This window comes from Catharus ustulatus, chromosome 3, assembly GCF_009819885.2.
Source record: "Catharus ustulatus isolate bCatUst1 chromosome 3, bCatUst1.pri.v2, whole genome shotgun sequence".
NCBI lineage: Eukaryota > Metazoa > Chordata > Aves > Passeriformes > Turdidae > Catharus > Catharus ustulatus.
Window position 1 is genome coordinate 80,865,590 of NC_046223.1, and position 22,351 is coordinate 80,887,940.

The window sequence follows — 22,351 nt, forward strand, 5'->3', positions numbered from 1 at the left end:
GGAAAATGAGCTGCAGTAGCTCCACTGCTGCCACAACTGGTCTTGGTTTTTCATTGAAGTTGCTTTGAACCAGCAGTGCCAAAGCACGGCCTGAGTCCAGGAACAGAGACAGGCTTCAAAGCTGCACACAGACTTTATTGGGATGAATAAACAGATTTGGAATCCAATCCATTTCTGCTTATCTAGATAATGGTCACCACAAACACACACAGGGCAGAGATATGCCATGTGTCCTAAAAAAAGCTTGCAGGAAACCAAGTCTCAAATAGACACAAAATTTCTCTGCTAAAATTTTTATCAGATAATAGCATATTATATTAAATACTACAATCAGAGGAATTTCTGTATTTTTATTGTAGAGTGTCCAATTCTTTAGATAACTGGCTTATTGGAACAATTTTTTCTCAAAGGCAAATAGCAGTTTACTTAAAAATTGCTCTTGGTGGGGTTCTTTTGTGCTAATGATACCAAAATAGTTATTAATCTATAAAAAACTGAGCATTGCCAACCACAATCTTTCAGTAATCCCTACCAGTAAATCATTTAATTGGCTTACAATCATGAAGTTGATTTTTAAAAACTGTGTTGAAAGTGCTTTTTAAAAACCTGCTCTCTATTTTTTTTCCTGTTTCTAGAGGTTACATATTTTTACTTTTGGTTTTGCAACTGGAAATGTATTTTAGAAGATTTCAGCAAAGACAGTAAAGCTTCCAGGAAGTGGGAACAAAAAGTATTGGAAAATTGACAGCATGGCAAGTGCTCTGAACTCATGTACTTGTTCCAAACTCAAAGACAACCAAAATGTTATGGAAAATGTCCAAATTATACCATCTCACAAATACAAATGTCAAATAGTTACCAGTTACTATGACAACGTGGAAATCTGCTCACCAACAAACTGAGGAAGAATTTTATATCTGATTTTTTATAATGGCACAGCTACTGTTACTGCAGTAGTGAGTCATGAGGGACAAAGCAAAAATAATTTTATCTGACTATCATGAAATGGAAAGTAATCTGCCAACCTACTCCTGCCAAGTAGTATTGATGTACCAGCAAACCTACAGAAGATATTATAAAAACAGACTAAAACAAAATGGCAACTGCCATTGCAGTGGATAGAATCTGAACAATGAATGGTTGGTTCCTACTGCTTTACAGTCAGGAAAAGTACTGTGGAGAAGGCAAATTTGGGGCAGGAATGGATTGTACAGGATTTGGTTTGCAATTAAGTATCTTCTTACTGGGACCATTTAAATCAAGGTTGTTCCTGTCCTCATCACAGTAACTGCAGTGAGGTCAAAGACTATTCAGCTTTTGGGGCTTTGTTGATATGACAGCTACTTCTATCAGTATTTCCTTTAATTTTTTTTACAAATAGATTTGTCTGTTTGCAAAGTGGGGAGCACACCTCACCGCTGCAAGACTAGGTCCCCCTTGGTAATCCCAACCCATGTGCTGGGGGGCCATGCACTGCGGATGCAGAGCAGCACTGGGGCAGTTTCAGCCATGCCTAAGCTTTGTCCCAAAATACATTCTGGTCCCTGAAACGGAAGTAGGTGAAAGGACACAAGTCCTGAAAATGGCAGGCTCAGATGCCTCCTGTGCAAGGTATGGGCTCTGGTTATAACATCTTCCCTACACAAGGTCCAACCCACACCCTGATTGGACAAAATAAGCACCTCATCCATGTAACAGGGAGGTTCAAAGGATATCTCAAACCTTGTTTGACTGAGGCACCTCCCAGTGAAGAGAGGCCATCTATCATTGTCCTGATGAGGGTCTGTCCCTACCACCACCACACCTCTCAGCCAGCAGGATAGGCCAGCAACTGATCCACTGTTCCCTCACACCTCAGCACAAACATTAACCTTAAACTGCCTAAAGTGCTGTGGAAGCTGAACTACCAGGTTGTGATGGCTTCTGTGTGACAGCCACTGAGCAACCCAGCCGTGGAGAGCACAGCCATCCTATAAACAAAGTGTCTACACCACTGCACTTTAACCTGCCTTCCCTCCCCATCAGCAGTGGAGCAAATCCCTGCCTTGCCTTTCACGGAGTCTCAGAAAACAGATGAGTTGTGTTTTGTTCACAGCATGAATTTTCAGGCAGTATAATCACCGACCTGTGTACCTTTTATTAATTGCTGAAATAAATGCCTCTGAAAGCACTCACTAGAATTCTGCCTTTAGCAAAGCATTAGGGGTCTGTTCCAGAGGCTCAGAGAGCAATTACACCGGTAAATGCGTATTAACTGTCCAGACTATTATGTTGGGCACAATTTATGATCCTGTTTCCAAGAGATTTATGCCTCAGGAACAGACTGCAGATCAGTAACAATGAAGAGAGACAACTCCCGTGCTGTGTCACAGAAACATGACCTTGACAGAAACAACAGTCTGCCCAAATGCAGATGTGGGCCCAAAGCCAAAAAAACTTAAGTGAGGCTCAACAGAAGTAAAGCACTAAGATCTACACTGGTGAATCTCAAACCCCTTCCTCAGACTCTTCTTAGCCCCAAAGGCAGCTCAAACTCAGGAGATTTCACTCCAACATGTCCATGCACCAGACATGTCAGCTTGCAAGGCATGTACAGGGCACTGCATGATGGTGGCATGGCACACCCTGGCCCTGCACAGCCCTAATGCAGGCAGCTCCCCTCTTCTCTCTGGCCCTGTGAGTGCCTTCATCACACACATGATGGAAGAAGATCCACACGTTGCAGGTATAGCACCCTTCAAAATTAAGCTGGCAAAGGAAGTGGCCGCTGGCTCTTCCACAGTAGCCCAGAGGTAGTGGTACTCACTCACTTCGTCTTACCATGGCAGCGCTGCAGTGTTGAAAGTGCCCACTTTTAGGAAAAAAATCTTGGTATTCATTGGGATAGTAAGAGGCTGACACTGGGAGACTGGGTTAGAAATCTACATGCCCTGATGCAGAGGATGCAGGACTGCACATCTTAGAGCTCTACCTATAACAGGGCTCCTGCACAGCAGCAGGTACATTTCCAGAGCAGGGAAGCATGCTCTTTACAGAGGGCTTAAACACCTGCTTTCAGGAGAAACTTACAGGCTGGGAGTCCTGAAGAAAGGTGGACACTTAAATCTTGATTTTTCCCCATGGACTTTGGTAGTACCCTTTCTTCAGCACTTCTCTGTTGGCATGGCTGTTGGCATTTGCTCAGTGTCCTGGTGTTTGCAACTATCTCCCTGAGCTTCCTCATGTGCTGACTATCTTAAAACAGTGGTTGCAACCACTGGGACAAGGCACTTGGAAATTGGGCAGGTATCTTTTTACATCTGAAGTTCACCCCAAGGGAAAGGAAACAACACAAGTGACTTCCAATGCAGTCTCAGGTAGACTTCTGACAGCTCTCCTGGGTTACTGGAGTTACTAGACTCTACAGCCCCAAATTAATGAGGTTGGTTTTACATTAGTTTGTAATACATGTTAATTTATCATTTCTCTGACTTAAAAAACCCCAACCTATAACTACATTTTTTCCTGCACATTCCTATTCTCCAGGGCATCCAACAGTTGTACAGTTTCCTTTAAAGCCCTTCTCCCATGTGACACTTTGCCTCCCTACTTCTGTGTTTGCAGAAATCAACAGACTATCTTGCTGCAGGAGAATTGGACCAAAATCATAGAATCACAGAATCATAGAATGGTTTGGTTTGGAAGGAACCCTAATGATCATCTGGTTCCAATTCCCTTCCCATGAGCAGGAACACCTTTCACCAGGCTGCCCGTCCAGTCTGGCCTTACACACTTCCAGTGACAAAGCATCCAGAACTTTGACCAACCAAAAATAAACAACCAAAACAACCAGAAAAAACTCATGGCTTCAATCCCTAATACAAAGTGCTGACAAGCACTTGTAAAGTCATATAATATAAAATCAAGTCACTAAATTTACAGTAGAAGTATCAAAATATTCTAAAGTTAAAATGTAACCAGGAGCATACAAGCATATGTGATATCCTGAAGCAGATGTACACAAAGGGAACTGAATATGCTCTCAGGTTACTCAGTGTCTCTGTTCTGCTCTCCTCCTCCTTTGCTACAGAGAGGCAGTCATGATACACAGTTAAGAACAACTTCACTCTGCACAATAAATGATGATGCATGACCAGCAGAAGTGATCAAGGCATGAAAAATAATCATGAACAAAACAAATTACAGCTTAAATGAAATAGGACCACAGGAATAAGCCACTTCACATATTTTCACTCAGCTAGAAATTATTATGAACCCTGAGCTATTGTTCCATTTGAAACTAATTTTCTGCTTCTTAAACTGGAGCTTCCAGAGAGGAAGTTCTGGGGCCTTTGTTTTAAATCAGCTTGTTTTCCCGACATTTTATATTCCCAAGGGTGCAGGCAGGGCAGGAGGCTGGATGCAGAGCACGGAGCGCCAAGCAGCCATGCAGCCATGCAGCGTGGGGAGCTCGGCCAGGCCGCAGCGCCGCACCGGGGGTCGCAGCATGCACCCGGACAGGCGCAGCGCAGCGTCGATGCAAGAGAGTTCTAACCTCCTTCTCTCTTTCTGATCTTCTAGGTTCCTTCCTAGCCTTTCTCTTCTGGTTTCTCTTATTTTTTTCATCCTTGATTTCCTTCACCGGGACAATTTTCTCCTGGACTATTTCTGAGGTGTGTGCTGTGTGGACACTCATTGACCACTCAGAGATGGCACTGGGATCCCAGTAAGAGTTGTCAGCATTGGCAGGGAGAAGGAAGGAGTCAGCTCCCGGAGTGGCATATTCTACAGAGCTGGACTCCACCGGCTGAAATTCATAATAATCCCACTCCAGGCCACTGGAGGTCATTCTTCAACTAATTCTTAAGGCTCTTACCGTGTTTAGGGAATATATCTGTAGAATATGAAAGGGAGCATTTTAATCTCTCCACAACAATTAGTAACTTTTAAGTTTCTGCTTATCATCTGGCAAATTAAAACTTAGTCTTGAATTTGATCAAAACTCAGAATTAAAGTGTTAGGTTTCTCTTGTTAATTTGAAAATAAAATGTCGGTAATCTTTTTGTATTTTTGTGTGCTATCACAACAATGCCATAGACCAAAATCAAGAAAATCATTTGCTTTTCAATTAAATATAATACTCTCCACACTCAAAGGTGTTTTTATATCTGAACCTAAATCTCTGTTCCTGGAAAACGGCAATGAAACATACAGATGTTACTCAACACTTGAGACTAAGATGCCTTCACTGCCACATAAGCACACAGTAAAAGTGACTGGAGGCATAATCAATAGATTGCAACTAAAAGAGACTGCAAACATATTCTGTGGGGCATAAACCGTAAAAATTAATTATACAAGAAGAAGCCATAAGCAGAGAACCTTCTTTGAAGACCTATGTAAAAGGAAAGCAGAAATATTTTAGTTAATACCTATTGCAAGCAAAAATCTTCATTTGGAGTTTTAGACTTCCTCCTCCTACAAGAAAAATGCAAACATACCCTTTGAAATTCAGCAGTTCCTGAGGTTCTCCTCAATCCCAACCAAATTACTACTACTACTAAATACAGAGTTACACATCAAAATACATTTTAAAGATACAGTGTCTATAAATCCAGTATGCATCTACTCTGCTCATATTAATCACCACATTTAGAAGCATTATCCAGTTGTTGTGAACAAAGTCCCTGAGAAGCTCATAAGACAATACATCTATGAGCTGAATATTTCTACAAGTGCAAGAGTCTTCACTGAACTGAAATGATGCTAAACACTGATTTACTGTTTTTCCATCATGGCTATCATGCTTACATATGAACAGCATAGACTTTATTCCAAGATGATTAAAATCAACCAGACTTATTCAAAAAACAGTTTCCACAGAAACTCAATTTGACCTAATTAGTAGAAGCTCTTGCTTTCTTAAAGCAGTAGTTTTCTCAAGAAAACTGGCTGTATTTATAAAGTATCTGCAATTAAATATCTAATGAACCATTTCTGCTGGGAGAAGTCAAAAAGCATACCCAGGATAAATCTGAATAAACTGATTCTCCCATTGCACTTGCAAATCTGCTCCATTTCACAGATGGGCACAGGGAAAGAATAAAGAGCACAGGAAGCAAACTTTCTTCCCAGAAAAACAAGTTTCCCTGCAGAAAGCCGGCCACAGTACCCCGGCCCCAAGCTTGACAGGCAGACTGCTCACATCTCACAGGGAATCAGCTACTCATGCAAAGAAACAAACCAGTTTTCCAGTTGCTATGGACTTTTAACTCTCTAGATGCAAACAAATGCCCAAAGGCATTTTTAAAAGGCACCTAGACATTTCCAGTGTCCTTCCACTAGTCATAAAAGTGCCTCTACTAACACCTTTGGACCTCTACAGCCTTTGAAGACTCTCCACCTTATATATTACAGGGAAAACAAAAACAACCCTACCTCAAACTTCTTCCAGTGTGCCATCAGAAGTTAGCAATTAATTTGAAAAAATCATGGTTATTCAACTGCTACTGCACATTTCAGCATATACCTTTTTTACCACTGAGGGAACTAAAGTCACATTACCTGTCACTCCAAAGTGCCTTAAAGCCCAGTCCTAGATTAGCATTACTCTTACAGAAACCCAAGAAATTCCAGCAACTTAGGTATTTTACCAAATGAACACAAACCACCTTCTGCTAAATTCAAAGTTGGTTTTTGTGCTGATGCCTCACCACACAACCTCAGAGATATGACCACCCCCACATGAAGCATGGTGCCATCAGGATTATCTCCCCATGGCACAATACTGTGCTATGGGCAGCTGCTCTGGATGCTGAGGGATGTATCTACTCAAAAAGCATCTCCCACTTCTGGCAAACATCACAATGGGTTGTGCCCCCTACCTGATATCTTCCAGCAGGTTCCCACAATGAACTCCTGGTGCATTTCTACCAGAAGTAGCAGATGACAACTCTCACACCCATCTGACACAAGCAGCGCTCTTATAAAGCTGTGCATCTTGAACAAGAGCACTAAGCTATTCACTGAAAACCACCACATTTAACATTGTTTCCCATGCATTTTTGCATTTCCAAAATTAGAGGTTACATCTCTGACTTGGAAAATAGAGAGACAGATTTTGTTTCCATTTAATCCTGCTTCAAAGACGTGAATGTCTACTGTTATTTGCAAATCATCTTTTCCCCTCCGCCCCAAGTTAGAAGGTTGCATCTACTTACATCATCTTGAATATCCAGATCACAACCTGCCTTCAACAAAACCTGGACAACGTGGAGATGACCCTTGTAGGCAGCAAGATGCAGGGGGGTCCGGCCATGCTATGAATGAGAAGAAAACAATAATATCTTAAGATGAATTTTTATGCACGGTAGTTGAATAGAGTTTTATCTCCTTTTTGTCATTCTTCTGCTTGTACCTCACAGTCTTGAAACCTGCAATACTAGCAACTGACATAGATTATTGTGTCAAAGGCTTTACCTTGGTTTTGTGAAAGCTGAAAACTTCTCCTCCACCTTCTGCAACATTTTAGTTTATCCCAACAACACTCTAAAAAAGGGATATTACACTCATGTAAAGGTACTTCCTTACAATTGCAGATCCAGCTCTGTGTCCATGCTTAAGCAGAATTCATGACCCTTTTGTTTCTGTCCCTCTGGAGCAGAGAACTGTCAACAGCTTTTACTTGCACTCTGTACAACCAAGTTGAAATAACTGGCAAATTCATATATTGTAAGGGGCACTGTCTTTGGAACAGAGGTAAGAATTACTGAGCTGCTGCACATGACAGATGCTCCTCTGAAAAGGAATGGAAGGCCTGCAGTCACTCCAAGTGACTTCATGTGTATGACAACCCACTTCACTTTGCTAAAGATCTGCCAGGTTTTTTAGACAATACTTATTTTTACCTCTCTCTCTAAAATCTCAAAGTGAGTGAAACACCTTAAGATCTGTGAAACAACACCACTAAAACTATTCACTGCAGATTATTTAATGTCTGTAAAGAAAATGGGATTCCGGCAATTGCTAAATTCACAAAGTATCTTCACAAAGAATGCTGTTTTCTCCACTAGGCATTTTTTATGAGGGTCACATTAAAAGTCACATGACTCTTCACCTGTATCATGTATCTATTCCTTCACTACCAGTGCTGTTGTCTATTTTTCCACCCAATGATTCATCCTGCAAAGGAAGAGAAACAGCCCTAATGCATCCACCACAGAAGGGGCAAACACTTCAAGAGCTGTCTGACTAGTGGCTTGAAGTACACAGAAGGCAACCATTGGCTCTCTGGTTTTAAGCATCTTCACTTCTTCAGTAAGAAAACTATTTCAAGTATATAGTAAACTAAGCTCAAGACAAGATTGTTTTCATACAACAAACCCTATACTCACATATCTGGTAAAGCCAGATATAACTTGGTCTCTTCAGTGCAAAAAGGAAAAACACTATTGGGAATCAAAGGAATGGCTAAGGGCAAAATGTCCCATTACTGATTAGTCGTGCTGTGCTTCAGAAACACTAAGTGTTGATTAATTGTCCTACGTTATTGACTTAAAGGGGCAAATCTGAGGACAAAATTCTCACTCACACGACACATGGGTCTCTCAAAACCTGCAGGTTGTCCCCTGCTGGCAGCAGTTCATTCCCATGAGAGAAACTTCCATTCTTGCCCTGCTAAAGGCATGGGAAGGGCTCATTTTTGTTGTCACCGTTGCCCCTGGGCACCATCCAGCCTCCTGCCTGGGTGCCTCTGGCTCTATCTGGCCACAGGTCCCTAAAATCCTGACCCTGTATCGAAGGGCACTGAGCTGCACTGACCACATTTCTCTCTCCATCAGCCTGGAGGAGAGCCAGGGGTATGTTGCTGTTCCAGCTAACTCAATAGCAGGAGGCATAAAATCCCCAAGCAACAGAGGGATTTTAAAAAAATAAAGAAAAAAAAGAATAAAATTAAATTTAACAAAAAAAAAAGGAAAAATCATTCCCAACAATGAACAGTATGTTTGGATTATGATATATGTGCTCCAGCACATTCAGATTTACAGGTCCTGACTTTCTACATTCCTTAATGCCAATAAGTAAATCACCTAATCCAGGCATCTATCTCACTTCCTGGAAGGTTATTAATACTCCATGAAAACAATTTATAGCAATCTGTGCATGGAGAAGGAAAAATCCCAAAGAAACCCAGTTTGAAGCCAGCTCATGTGCTTTAAAAACAAAGTGTCAACAACATGAATATATATTCCAGCAAGGAAACTTTCTGATAAGAAAACCAGCTCTAACCACAAAAAAATGCTGACATGCAGGTAAAGGTAACATGTTAAAAGTAAGCTATGAAAGCAGAATAGGAGTTTATTTGAATACAAGGGACATATTTTCCTCACCAAACACCTTCCTGGGCAACTGCCAAATGAACCATGTCTGCCAGCATATTTGAGCTGGAAGACCAAAGGATCACTTTTATTCCAGAGTGTTTGTGTGTTTCAGATTCTCTATCCAGAAACATAGGTTGAGAGGCATCTCACCTACTGGGGAACCCTGAAGAGAGGCTTCAGGAACCAGTTTCTGCACACATGCACTCCTTGAGTTCTTCCTACTTTAAAGGGACACTACAAACAAAAATATCATACTAACCAGGACAGGAGACTGGGAAGGAAGATCAATTCCAGCATATTACATTGATTAGAGGTTCAGGCATTTGGAAGAGCACTGATCAGCTCAAGATTAATCACAACACTGCAAGAACCAGCAGTGCCAGATTTTCTTTTTCTTCCCAGCAACATCAAAATGTGAGCAGAGATGGGTGGCAGAGCTGGACACAGTTCCAGTGTGGGCAATGCAAATACTGGACAAACATGCAATCCCCACACAAATACACATACACACATGTATGAATGTACATACACATGCAAACACCAATCCAGAACAAACTGTGAGGAAAAGACAAAGCAATTTGGGTGCCCCTCATGCTGTGATGACAAACTTGGAGCAGAGCAGGACAAATACTGAACAAGTCCATGCCACAGCAGCAAGTCAGGGTTGCTCTTGCCTTCGTATCTTTAAGTCAAACCACCAGCCCACCAAGTTTTTCTCTCACAGCAATTCATCCTACCCAAGATATATAGGGGGCAGAGAGATGAAGGCAGACAGACAAAACTCCCTCTGTGTGTCTCCTCCATAAAGACATTCTGCACTCAACACAGCAACAAAGAGGGGGTTTATCTGATACACACAAGGGTCCTAAGGGGAAAGAAAACATATAAACCAGAATGTCTCCTAGATGCTCACTTCAAGGACACAACACCAAATCCAGGGATTGTTTGACATACAGATTACCAACTTAGAAGCTTGTGAGCCTTGCCAAATATAAACTGTAATGTTTTGGGGATTATTACAAATACAAATGAGAGACTGCTACAACTTGGGATTAATGAACCAATAAAGCAGTCATTCAGATGTAAAAAAAAAAGCAATTTGGACTTCTATTCAAATGTAAACAATTGCTTCATCAGGCAACAAATCATACAAATGGCCCTGTGTCACGGACTTATTGACAAAATAAATGGGACCTATTGGACTAAGGCTGCAACTTCCAGCCATGGTGACACACTGCTGTAGCTGTGGGGGTGCATTGGGTTGCAGCCAAGCACTCTGTACAACCACATGAACTTCAGCAGTAAAAGGCAAGGGTAGTTTTGGTTTGCATTAAATCCGCTCTCTAACTTCCAGACATTGACAGGCACCTGTCAATACACACCACTCAAAAGCAGAGTCCTCTCAGCATTGCTGCCAATGCACATGCACTGCACAACCAAACCCACACAGGGGGGCCTTAGCACCACAAGTTCCATGATCTTTCTTTATGTTTATGCATCTCTAGGTACTTTTCTGCAGGTACACTCAGTTCTCCATCTCACTCTCCTCTTGTGATGCACAAGGACTGTTATTTATTCATCCGTTCTGCACTCACAAAAACCATGCCTGTCCACATTTTGTTGGAAACCCTGAAAGCAAAATCCATGTCCTGTCACATTGTTCACACTGATGATTTGTTAGACTGTTCTCCATGAATAACCTGCTCGCTCAAGTCAGCAGAAAGCTTCTCATTGACCTCAATACACATTCAGCAAGTTCCTAAGTGTTTGTTACTCCCTTTTAATTTATCTTTAATTATTATTTAAAACAGACACAAATAGCTCTTCAAACTGAAGGAGTGAAAAAATGTGAAAGCACCAAAATACATTTATTTTTTTGTGTCTTAGCTTAAAAAAGAAAAAAAAGAGAGACTGCTTTAAAGAACTTAACATGCTCTGAAGTTGAGACTTAAAGAACCGCAGCATTACAAGTGTTGCCATATGGTGTGTTCATAACATGACTACTTCAAAAGTTAAATCAAACAATCACTGAATCAAAACAGAAGCACTACGTTTTGCATTTCTTTAGGGCTTTTTTTTTCTGAATGATCATCCATTCTCTGCAGAATTCAATTTTATAACTGCTCCAGCACAAGTTTCTCATGGATTCACAGGCCTCTTTCAGGCATCCACCTGCTCTGGTATGGGTCTGCTTCCATGGGCTGTAGGGGACAGCTGCTTCACCATGGGCTGCACCACGGGCTGCAGGAGAATCTCAGCTCCACCATCTGAAGCACCTCCTCCCCCCTCCTTCACTGACCTTGCTGTCAGCAGAGTAGTTCTTCTCACATATTCTCACGGCTGTTCCCTGGCTGTAGTTACATCTTCTCTGTAACATTTTTTTTTCTTCTTAAATATGCTATCCCAGAGGGGTTACCACCATTTCTGATTGGCCAAGCCTTGACCAGCAGCACATATATCTTCGAGCCCCCTGGCACAGGCCCTGACAGACCTGGGGAAGCTTTTGGCAGCTTCTCACAGAAACCACACCTGTAGCCCTTCCTGCTACCAAAACCTGGCCATGCAAATCCAATACCCTCAGGAAAAAGACAACAACATCCTGGGAGGACAGCAAGGCGCATCAGCTCAGCGAAAGTCCCAGGGCTTTTGTGCCAAAGATGCAGCTGTCACTTTGTGACGGAAAGAGAGTTCTACTACAAAAGGACTGAAAGAAGGGACCAGCTTTCTTGTTTGTTAGAAAAGGCTTAGTTTTCCAGTTTTTGCATCTTATTCACCCAAGTACCTGACAATGGCACCTGCCTTATCAACCAGTATGTATGACCAATTGTTCAGGGTATTTTTGCCCTTTTCATAAAGGCATCAGCTACGCATTTCACACCTGTGAAGAATGTCAATCAAAAAGGTGTAAAAATGGAAATTGCCTCTTTGTCACATCAGGCAGAGCAGTAACAGAGCACCCTAACCAAGCAGGTGCCCTTTGAGAAGAGCAGAGCCACAAAGCCTCTGCTGAGCACCACACCTGCCCTGGGCCACAACCCCAGGTGCCTGGTGGCAGAGGTCCAGCACTGCAGTGAGTGCTCAATGCATGTGCCACACAGTGCCACCAGGCCTCTCCCACTGTGGGCTCCCTGATGTCAGACTGCAGTCACCTGTGTGACCTCTGCCATCAGCTCCTCTTCACATATTTCAAAAGGCCCCAAATCTGGAATGAGCCTGAGTGTCCCTCACTGGAGTCAAAGGAGGTGCACATTTCCTTACAGATGTACAGATGCCCTGCTAGTAATGCTGTCAAAATGAAACAAATGCATCCTCACTGCAATGCTGAAGTCAGCACCTGGATGTGTTTGTGTATTCTCCATTGGATTTTGTTTCTTTCGTATTCTTCCTCTTTTTTTTCTGAAATCATCTACTCAAAAGTGACAAAAATGAAATACTATTTTGCAGCTGAATTATTGTTTACTGAAGCAACAATTAACTATATCATATGACCTTCCATACAGGACAAAACCAGAATTGGATAAATAAGCTATAAGGTGTTTACTAGTACTTGGTCTGTTACAGAAAATATCCTTCATTTTTCTCGAGCTATGCTCTATTAATCCTTTTTGAATAGAGAACTCTAGCATTTATCTCTAGATCCTGGACACTTTAATCTGTGGCTCTGCAGTGTTATTCACAACAATTGGTCTGTGCTTACAGATGCGGATCAAAAATACATTTAAAGCCTGCTGTGATGAGGGCACTTTTTCTTTCCTTCCAAAGAGCTTTGTCTCCATGTGTCTTCCTCCAGTAAAACCCAGAGAATTCAGCAGGAAGTTTGGTTGGCAAGTACCAAATCCATTTTTTTTTCTTTTTTGGAAGTAAACTCCTATAATTTATAATTAGGTAGAACAAACTGAAAACTGCTAATAAAAGCAGAAGACATACAGGTAAATCAGGACTAACGCATGCACAAGGATAAATTTATTTTTATGCTTCATTGTGCAATGAGTTTTACCTTGGGGGAGAAGAGGGTTCTGGGTTTCAATTTATCTGAAAGCTTGGTCTATTTTACTGCATTACAAAAAGTCTGCCATCCAATTTCCATTCTAAAATTAAAAACCTCTATGCTGAAAGCTGCTCTTATTTTGTGCTTGTTCTGCTTAGTAGAAAACTGCACAAGAACCTGTTGCTGTGATGACTAAAAAACCCCTCCAGATTTCCAGTTTCAATATACTTGTATCTAATTTATACATCCTTGCTCTTGTGACAACCTTGTCCTTAACTTTAAACAGCTCTTTCTCCTTCCAGCCTTTGTGTGTCATCAGATTAGCAAGCCAAACTCTTCCAGGCTATGTTTATACAGCCTCTCGTAGGCAAATATGCACATGCTGTCCCTATGCAGATGGCTGGGTGAGAGCCAGATGCAAACTCCACGTGGTGTAAACCTGGACAGGACACCACAGAGCCTGAATGGATGAGCTCTGGTGAGGGCACCAGGCTGGTCTCATGCCTCTTGGTTCACACTGAGCTCAGCTCTCTCTGGCTCACAGTGTGGGAGGAGTAAGAGTCTGTGTGCCTTCAAAACCCCTCGTACACACAGCCTTGGCTGCTGCTCTGAGAGAGTCCCGGCTCCTCTGTGTGCACTCCTCCACAGTCTTGCAGATCTGACTTCATCTCTTCTGAGCAGGGCTTGTCACCAGGCTACCCAAGTACAGCATCTGTACTGTCTGTCGGAGTGCTGGGATGCAGCCAGAAGGACAACAGGGACAGCTTTTGTCATCTTCCCTCTCTGGGCTCCATGGGAATGACCCACAACTTCTAGGAAAAAATATCTACAGTGCTGTAGTAGCTGGTGAGCTACAGAGATGGCCTCAGACCTCACAGTTCTCCAGCATGGTTGGCAAGCACATGTCTCCACAGAAACACCAGCACTTTGCACCTGGTTGCAGTTTTGCTGCCAAATGAGCTTTGTTTTGATTTTCCACACAGGGCAGAACAACAAAGCAAGGGACCCACCTAAGTCATATAGGAAAGAAAAACTTATCAACTCTAGGAAATCTGCATTATAGCAAATTAACCTGATTTTGTATTTCAAAGTCAAATCTACACTATTTGTTTCTTACTGTAATTAGTAGAGGTCCCTCAGCAGCCTTATGGTTCATCATCCTAAAAAACACCAAAAAACCCCAAAAAACAAAACAAAACAAAAACAAAACCCAAAAACAAAAGAAAAGACAACTACAATACCCTGAGCTACCATTCAGATAAGTCAGTATTTCCTGGTCTGTTACTGACTACCTTTTAATAGCTGTTCATCAGCTACAGAGCTGCTTGGACAACAGAACCAGCCAGCCATCTACATGGGACTATTAATGCTTATTACATCTGTGCTTTGTATATAACAGTAAGAGGCTACTTATTTTGGCAAACAAAACTTACAAACACAAGTTTGTCCTTGGATCACTCCAACTTTCAAAATAAATATTATCTACAACTCAAACACTGTGAAGGGACTGAAAACAACTGTCAGTGACAGATAAGCATTCTGCCTTTTCCTCTTTTTATCAAATGTGTTTTCTATCTGTAAATATTAGCTTCCATACATATGTAATGTTCAAAACCAATAAGGAAAAACAAATAAAAGTAGATAGGATGGAGAACAACAGTTTATCAAAACAGCACACCCCAAATTTTATGTAACACTTCTAATGATTTGACTTACCTAGCTCGTTTTAAGTTTTTTTGCTGATGAAACCTCTGCAACAGGTAATTACATTTCATCTTTTCTAAGACAGTATTATTTACAACATGTTTAACATTAGGAACAGGTGAATATCAGTTTGAACTCACTTGAATGTAAACAGAAATCATTTGACTCTGACTTTTCTCGAAGGTAGGGGAACAAAATTTGCAACCCACAAGTTTAGAACTAAGGGACTACATGGAACAAATAAATGAAGATGTTGGGTATAAGTAAGTCTGCTTCACCAAGAGTAGCAGCAAGAAACACTTTCTGCATCCCTTTACCCTGCCACAAGAGGTGGCTTTTCCCCATCCCCTCACCCAGGGAGATGGGTGCCCTGAACGGCCTTCCCTTGACAGTGATGAATCGCTCCATTCATCAGGTCACACAGTGTTCAAAAGTCAATGCACGCTTTGAAAACTGTTGCTCCCCTTTGTCGATACACTGTGTTTGCAAGGACTAAGTGTTCATCACAGCTGCACCTACTGCAAAGGGTATAAACACAAGGCATGCACTATATCACAAATTTGCGTGAGCTATTAAATGCAAACTTCCAGGAAATTTGAACACTAACTTCGGTCACATTCAGATTGGTAAAGCTAGGGGGGCATTTTCACAGACAATGGTCTAGAAGAGTTACATTAGTTCCCAGGGCTTTTGCAAAGCGTTTTTCTCTCGTTACCTTGGTAACTGCTACCTTGGCACCCCTGTTGATAAGCTGCACCACATTCTCCACTTGGCCTTTGTAGGCGGCTACAAGCAGGCGTTCTGAAAGCACGGCGACCACATCCTGCTGGCTCATGAATTAGGAGAGAAAGGTTTTCAGGTTTCTTCAGTTCAAAAACAAAGGCTTGGGATCAGTTCAAGCAGCATGCAGGCAGGCAAGGAAGGATTCCAGCTCCCTGGACAGTGATGTTATTGCTATACCATCCATTGGACCTATGGATCAGAAAACAACACTGCTGTCAGCCAGCTTTCAGAAACAGAGCTCAGAAACTACAGCAGCTCCTCTCTAAGCATTGATCTTTGTGTTGGTTTGGGAGGGGATCACAAAAATTCCTCAGAACCTCCAGAAGACATTGCACTTCTGTTGCAAGGTGGAGGGATGTAGACAGTAGCACATTTTCAATGCGCCCTCATTCCCCTTGTTTGGGACAAAAATCCTTAAACTTTCTGAGACCTTAACTCTCTTTCAGTTCTAACTTCTATTTGTGTGGCCCCTTTTCATCCTCTCTCCCCCCGCCAGATTTCCTGGTCTTTAATTAGCCAAGGATGGGTTAACTACTGTTGGCCAAAGGAACAAGAATAGGTTATAGTTACTGGCTGCTGATATAAATATACAAACCTCTGCCCCGGAAAGATTGAGTGCAGTCAGCAATTAAAGGCAGCTGACTGTTCTCTCACGAGTATAAAATGCTTCACAGCCTCCCCTGAACAATCCCAAGGACACTGCTGGGAGAGACCTCAACCTGCTATTGGGAAACACTCATCTTTGCTGTCACAGAGAAATTATGTTTTCCCCACCGAGCTGACATCATGCCCCACTGAACACGGAAACAATTCAGATTTAGCAGTCATCATGCAAACTGTGAGTATGTTTGTCTGCCCAGGCTCCACTGACCCATCCAACAAGCCATCAGAGCTGAAAAGAGTTTTCTGATATAATTACAGAAAATGTATCCACTGATCCCTTTGAGCTGTGGGAAGTCTGGGAAGTCCAGTCTGGGAAGATTTCAGCTTTATGTGTGCTTTTCTCACTTTAGTATTTAATTATTTCAGTACAGGAAAAACACTTCAGGATATCCAGTGTATCTATCCTCCTCTCTTGAATTATCACTACACTGCTCCTTAACAGCCACCAGTACTACACACTCTGCATAGTCGAAGAGTAATAGGTACAGGATCCAGATGATCTTGGAGATCAGTACTAGAATACAATGTCTTTCACCCTTATGTTATCTTCTAAATCCATCTCAGAACACCAAACACTAAAACTGTAGGTTAATTTGTAGTAGTAGATGATAACAGAATTTAATTTGCCCTCCTAAGGTAATTTATATTAACAAATCTTAGAATGCTTTATGAACTTCAATTCTTACAACACCCTTCAAGGTAAATATGCAGAAAAATAGTACATGCATTTTAGAAAAAGACCCTTGAAAGTACAGAAAAGTTAATGCTCTCTCTGAGGTCAATAGAAAGTTATGCCAAAGCCCATAAAAACTCCAGGTAATTGACTCTTGCTTTCTAATTATAAGCATAGGCAATACCATTTCCAGGTAAAAGATCCAAGTTAGCTGTTCCTCACCTTTCTTTTCCTTTCTAAATGCAAATATATTTGGAGCAACATGGAAATAGCTGCACATTTATTCAGAGAAACCAGACAAAGAGTTTCTGGGCACCAAAGTCAGCCTAACATAGGGTAACAGAGGAGTTGTACCCTGTGCCACTGGACTGGTTTCATCCACACCCTCAGTGTGATGGACACAGTTTTGTACCCTGGTAACATGGAAAATAGGGAATATGGAAGAAAACCCCCTCATGTACTTCACTAGCACATCATACCCTGCTCCTCTGGCAGAGTGCTGCACACATTGTAGTACAAACCATTTAAAAAGCACCAAAAAACACAGATGGCCTACACTTAGTAATTTGACCTGTGACAAACAATCCAAGTTTCAATCTTACCTCCTCAAGTATTTGATTTCCAGTGACTTGTGCTTCCAAAGCAAGCAGAACACCCACTCTCCCTCCATACCCCCCACCATCCACCCATGATCCCAGCCCCTGCTCCCAACACATCCCTCACTCTCCCATCACGTCCCAAAGTGGTGCTTCCATAACCCAGGAGCACACCGCATAGCTCCCCTCTGTGACCAGTACACAGTGCAGGGTGCACCTTAAAACAGGGAGCTTTTCAGGCAGAGGATGGTGTTTCTGTGCCAGCCCCTGCCTGTGCAGTGGTAATTTCCAGGTGAAATGTGCCATCACTTGTTTGTCCCCAGCCTTACTCCTAAGCTGGCTGCCAACACTTTGGCTTGAGGCATGAACAATACACTGACATCTTCAAACATCTGTGGTCAGAACCTGCTTGGTTTTCTTACCTCTTAAATTTAAGAAAAAAAAAACAAACCAAAACAAAAGCAATGCAGTGACATCATTGTCACTGACAGATTTGCATATTCACTACAAAAATCTCAGTCTCAATGGAGACATCTTCCTGACATTTCCTGTCAGTGGGGAGACACACTGACATTTCTGAGCAAGTTTGCAGAAACCATAGATGCTCATCACAGCCACACCCCTAGAAAGACATTAATACCTCAACAATGTAGGGCTGGAAAAGTCTGGATAACCTATGCAAGGTAAATGCTGGAAATCATACTCCCTAGTCTGATTGTTCTCCCTCTCTAATGCTGCCTTCCCATTACTGCAGCACAGTAAGATCATGAACCTGCTCCTGCCATACCCTGTCACACTGGAGAGGTGGACTGTGACAGCATCACTGCTATCATGGAGTTTGCCTTCTTGTCTTTTCCACCACTTGGATCATACACAAAAGCAAAGCAATGAGCTGATCCAGCTACTGTTCTTTTAGGGGAATCTCCTTTTGCCCAGGTCTCCAGCAGGTGTCGGTCCTGTTCCCAGAGGGCAGTCACAGCAGGAGCCTGGTTGCTGCTCGAACAACAGGTCACATTCCCTACCACATCTGCTTTATATCTCCGCAACTGGGATTATTTGCAATTCAGAAAAGCGCCTCCAATTAGAATAGGAAGCCCAGACAACTGAAAAACCAACTTTCCTTTTCTCCTGAGTTGGCAGAAGAAGGTGATGGGTGAACAGTGGAAGTGGGAATACCCTTCTGATTCCCCTCTCCAGGGACCCATCCCCAGCACAGTGGTTACACTGGCAGTGGCATCGCTCCCCCAGCTTTAACTCTCTGTGTGCCTCAGACACAGAGCATCTTTCCTTGACCACGTCTGCACCCCCAGCAGCAGGAGGAAGGTACCAGATGCCCAAGGACTGCAATTAAAAGCTTGACTGCTCCTTTCACACCCAGATGGTGCAAAATGAACCCGACAACACGATTACAGGCACTGCATCACATCCCTGCTGCCAGCACCTGCTGCCCAGAATTAAATCCCTCATTATCACCCCCAAGATCCAGAAGCTCAAGGGAGGCACAGAGCATGAGAATATTCAAACCTTATGCCTTCAAAACAGAAACTACAAAAATTATTTTGCTTTAACAGTTTTTAAATGAAAAACAGCCATCTCTGTGCTTCTTTGTTTAAGATCAGATTACTTACCTGGGGCGGGCTGGGAACGCAACACCTACTTCCCAAGCAAGCCTCTCCAAGGAAACTGGCCAGATGTGATGCCCACAGGTTCAGCTGCTTTGTTGTGGGTCAATCCCTTCCGAGGATAACGTGCTCACCCCATCAGTGGAGTGTGGAAAAGGACAGGCTGACTGTGGATTAGTGTTCCAAATCGGCAGCCGCCAGGCACCATCCCCAGGCACGGAGGTCCAGCTGCATCCCCACGGATTATGCTCTCAGCTCACTGAGCCACACTGCCCTAGGGATGCTTAGGAGATGTCTGTCTGGGGTGGCACAGCACCCAGTGGGTAGGCAGCTGGCAGTTCGATGGCAGGGTTGTAAAGCTCCCAGCTCTGTCCTCTCTCCCATGCAACTGGCAGAGCTGGCAAAAAACACTCTCTGCACCTTTCCCCTCCCCAGCTCCCTCCCCTCCAAACTGCTGCCAGGCTGCTTCAGTGGCCCTAGCGCTTACACGTCAGTAACAAAAAAAACCCACAGGAATAATGGTTTTCAAAAGCCAAAGGACAGTCCAGGAAACATCAAACATCACAGATAGTGAAAGGCTAGGAGATAGACTCCTAAATTCCTGCAAAGGGTTAAAAACAGCAGCTTCCTCGCTGAGGGAAGAGAAAAAAGCCAAAACTATGAAAGATTTAGGAGCTATGAGCTAATCAATTTTAAGAAGTTCCCTGTGCTAAATGGAAAAGATGAAATGCCAGAGCACAGGTCATTCTCAATGCAATCACTAAGTTAAATTAGTATTTGAATAAAAGAATGCTTACATAGCTGACAAAAAGTTTCCATGTGTGCTGAAGTACAAGATGAAAGAGGAAAAAAGAAGGGACTGCAGTTTTCTGCAAGAGATCCCAAATTCTCTTTTTTAGTTTATTAGCAGAAATTATGCTGAATAAAACCACAGAATCACAGAATAACAGAATTTCCTGAGTTGGAATGAATCTACAAAGATCACCAAGTCCAGCTCCTGGTCCAACACAAGATGGCCCCAAAAATCCCACCATGTGCCTGAGAGCAATGTCCAAATGCTTCTTGAATTCTGGCAGGCTTGGGGCTGTGACCAATTCCCTAGGGAGCCTGTAGTCCAAAAAAAAATGTCAGCACCTGGTAGCTTTATTTTATTCAAAACAAGCAATGGAATAAAATTAGTTTAAATTATTTTGGAATAGCCCAATATTAAGATATGGAGCCAGACCATCTTGTTATGGGAGACAAGATAAAAGCTACTAATTTACAATAATAGTCTAAGAAAATTTCCTACATCAAAATACTGCTCATCTCTTCTTTGCTTGACTCTCACAGCAAAATGGGTTTCTTTTTTTATTAGTATAAGATCTATAAAATGCTCTTTTTCTCATCCAGCCTCTTTGCAAAGCAGTTTGTCATACATAAAATATGACGCAAACAGTAAGATTGTATTCACTTTAGAATAACAACATTATTCAGCAGAGTGGATTATTGCATTAGAAAGAGTGGGTTTCTTGGAACTCATTTATCATTTACTCCAGGATGCTGATATATCTGCCATTTCTCTCAGTTGACTTTAAAAGGCTTTGTCTAAGACATGCAGCACTACTTCCCTTTCAGTGATTTTTCTTTAGTTCCACCATGGATCTAATATAAACTACTCAGGAAAAATATATTTTGCTAAAGGGAGGACATTGCCTCTCACCCCTTCCTGCCCCAAAAGACAGTTAAAAATCAGTCAAAGGTGTAATTGTGAAAGCCAGCAGCAGCTTTATCTGGGAAACAGTAAAGCCCCCCACCAGGTCGAGAACAATGTCCTTTTGATTCACACTTCTTTCCTTTACAACATCATTGATACTATTTTTTGAGTTAGGTTTTATACCAACCAACATTTTGAACTGGACATCTACATAGACTTTTCGTAGATTATATGTTGGTCTGGGATGGGGGGGTACTGTTCTCATTATTCATTTTATTGTGGCAAGTACAAGCATTCAGTTTTCATATGGACAGTTGCATATCCAACACCCTAAGTATCACCACTGTCTGGAACATCTGAAAACATTTTCTGAGACTCCTTTTCCCGCCCCCCCCCCCCCCCACTTGTTGTTATTAATTACTTCAACAATGACTATTTAGCAGCCTCCCAGGGAGCATCTACATGACAGTTGCTCATCAGGCTTGCCAGCACAACCAGAGCAGACTGATTGATGTCACTGTTCCGCTGCAGGTGGCCGCCTGCAGCCGGACCCGCAGCCGGACCACAGCCAGCACAGGGGGACAGCAACTGCAGCTTCCCCAGCTGCTCTGTCCTGTCCATCTCTGCTGCCTGGCCTCCACTGCTGGCTGTGTAAATCCTCAGCTGCCTGGCAGCTCTCAGGCAATGCCTTGGTACCATCAAAACCAACCTCTAGAGTTGCACCTGCCAGACACAATGCTCTTGGAGAGAGGCACAGACACATGGACATCAGTGATAAAGATCAGAGACAGTTTCAAGTCATTGCTTAGACATAACTAATCTTGTACGAAAACAATTGTTTTTCTTCCCCTCTTACTTCTCTCTCTGCCATGTAGCCCTGACCTCCCTTATGCAACACACAAGTTATATACATACCACTTTCCATATAACATGATTTGGGGGGTTTATTTGGCTTATTGAAGTTTCACAGCTTTGTTACTCCCCACTCTTTCAACACCTGCATACACACACGTCAAAATCACTCAGTACAAGCAAGCTCAATGCCCAGCAAGCCCTGTCAGTTGAGTGCTATTTACATGACAAAACAATATCTATTGTTTGATGAGGACAGTACCAGTGTGCAAACACACATGCATGACATATCTGCTCCCATTTGCATAAAACCAGTTAGGAAATCTTTCCAGCTGACTGCTGTTTAATAGAAGTGCTGGAGCCTAACCTTGGGAACAAAACAGACGCATGGTTGTGCTCATGGGAGAGTGGGGGT

General features: G+C 42.5%; 1 protein-coding gene across 7 annotated transcripts in view; it reads right to left on the reverse strand.

The window, feature by feature from the left end:
- LOC116993483 (ankyrin repeat domain-containing protein 6-like) overlaps positions 1-22,351 on the reverse strand; it is an 88,268-nt gene that overhangs the window by 17,432 nt on the left and 48,485 nt on the right. For 3 of the 7 annotated variants that reach the window (XM_033054105.1, XM_033054106.1, XM_033054103.1), the window contains 2 exons: positions 15,767-16,023; positions 7,200-7,298 (listed from right to left, as the gene is read on the reverse strand). In XM_033054105.1, the coding sequence (XP_032909996.1) occupies positions 7,200-7,298; positions 15,767-15,886 (219 nt within the window). In that variant the 5' untranslated portion in view covers positions 15,887-16,023. Of the gene's footprint in view, positions 1-4,534; positions 4,874-7,199; positions 7,299-15,766; positions 16,024-19,394; positions 19,766-22,351 lie in introns of those variants that run through there. The other 4 variants (XM_033054107.1, XM_033054102.1, XM_033054100.1 and 1 more) reach the window with 2 other exon arrangements.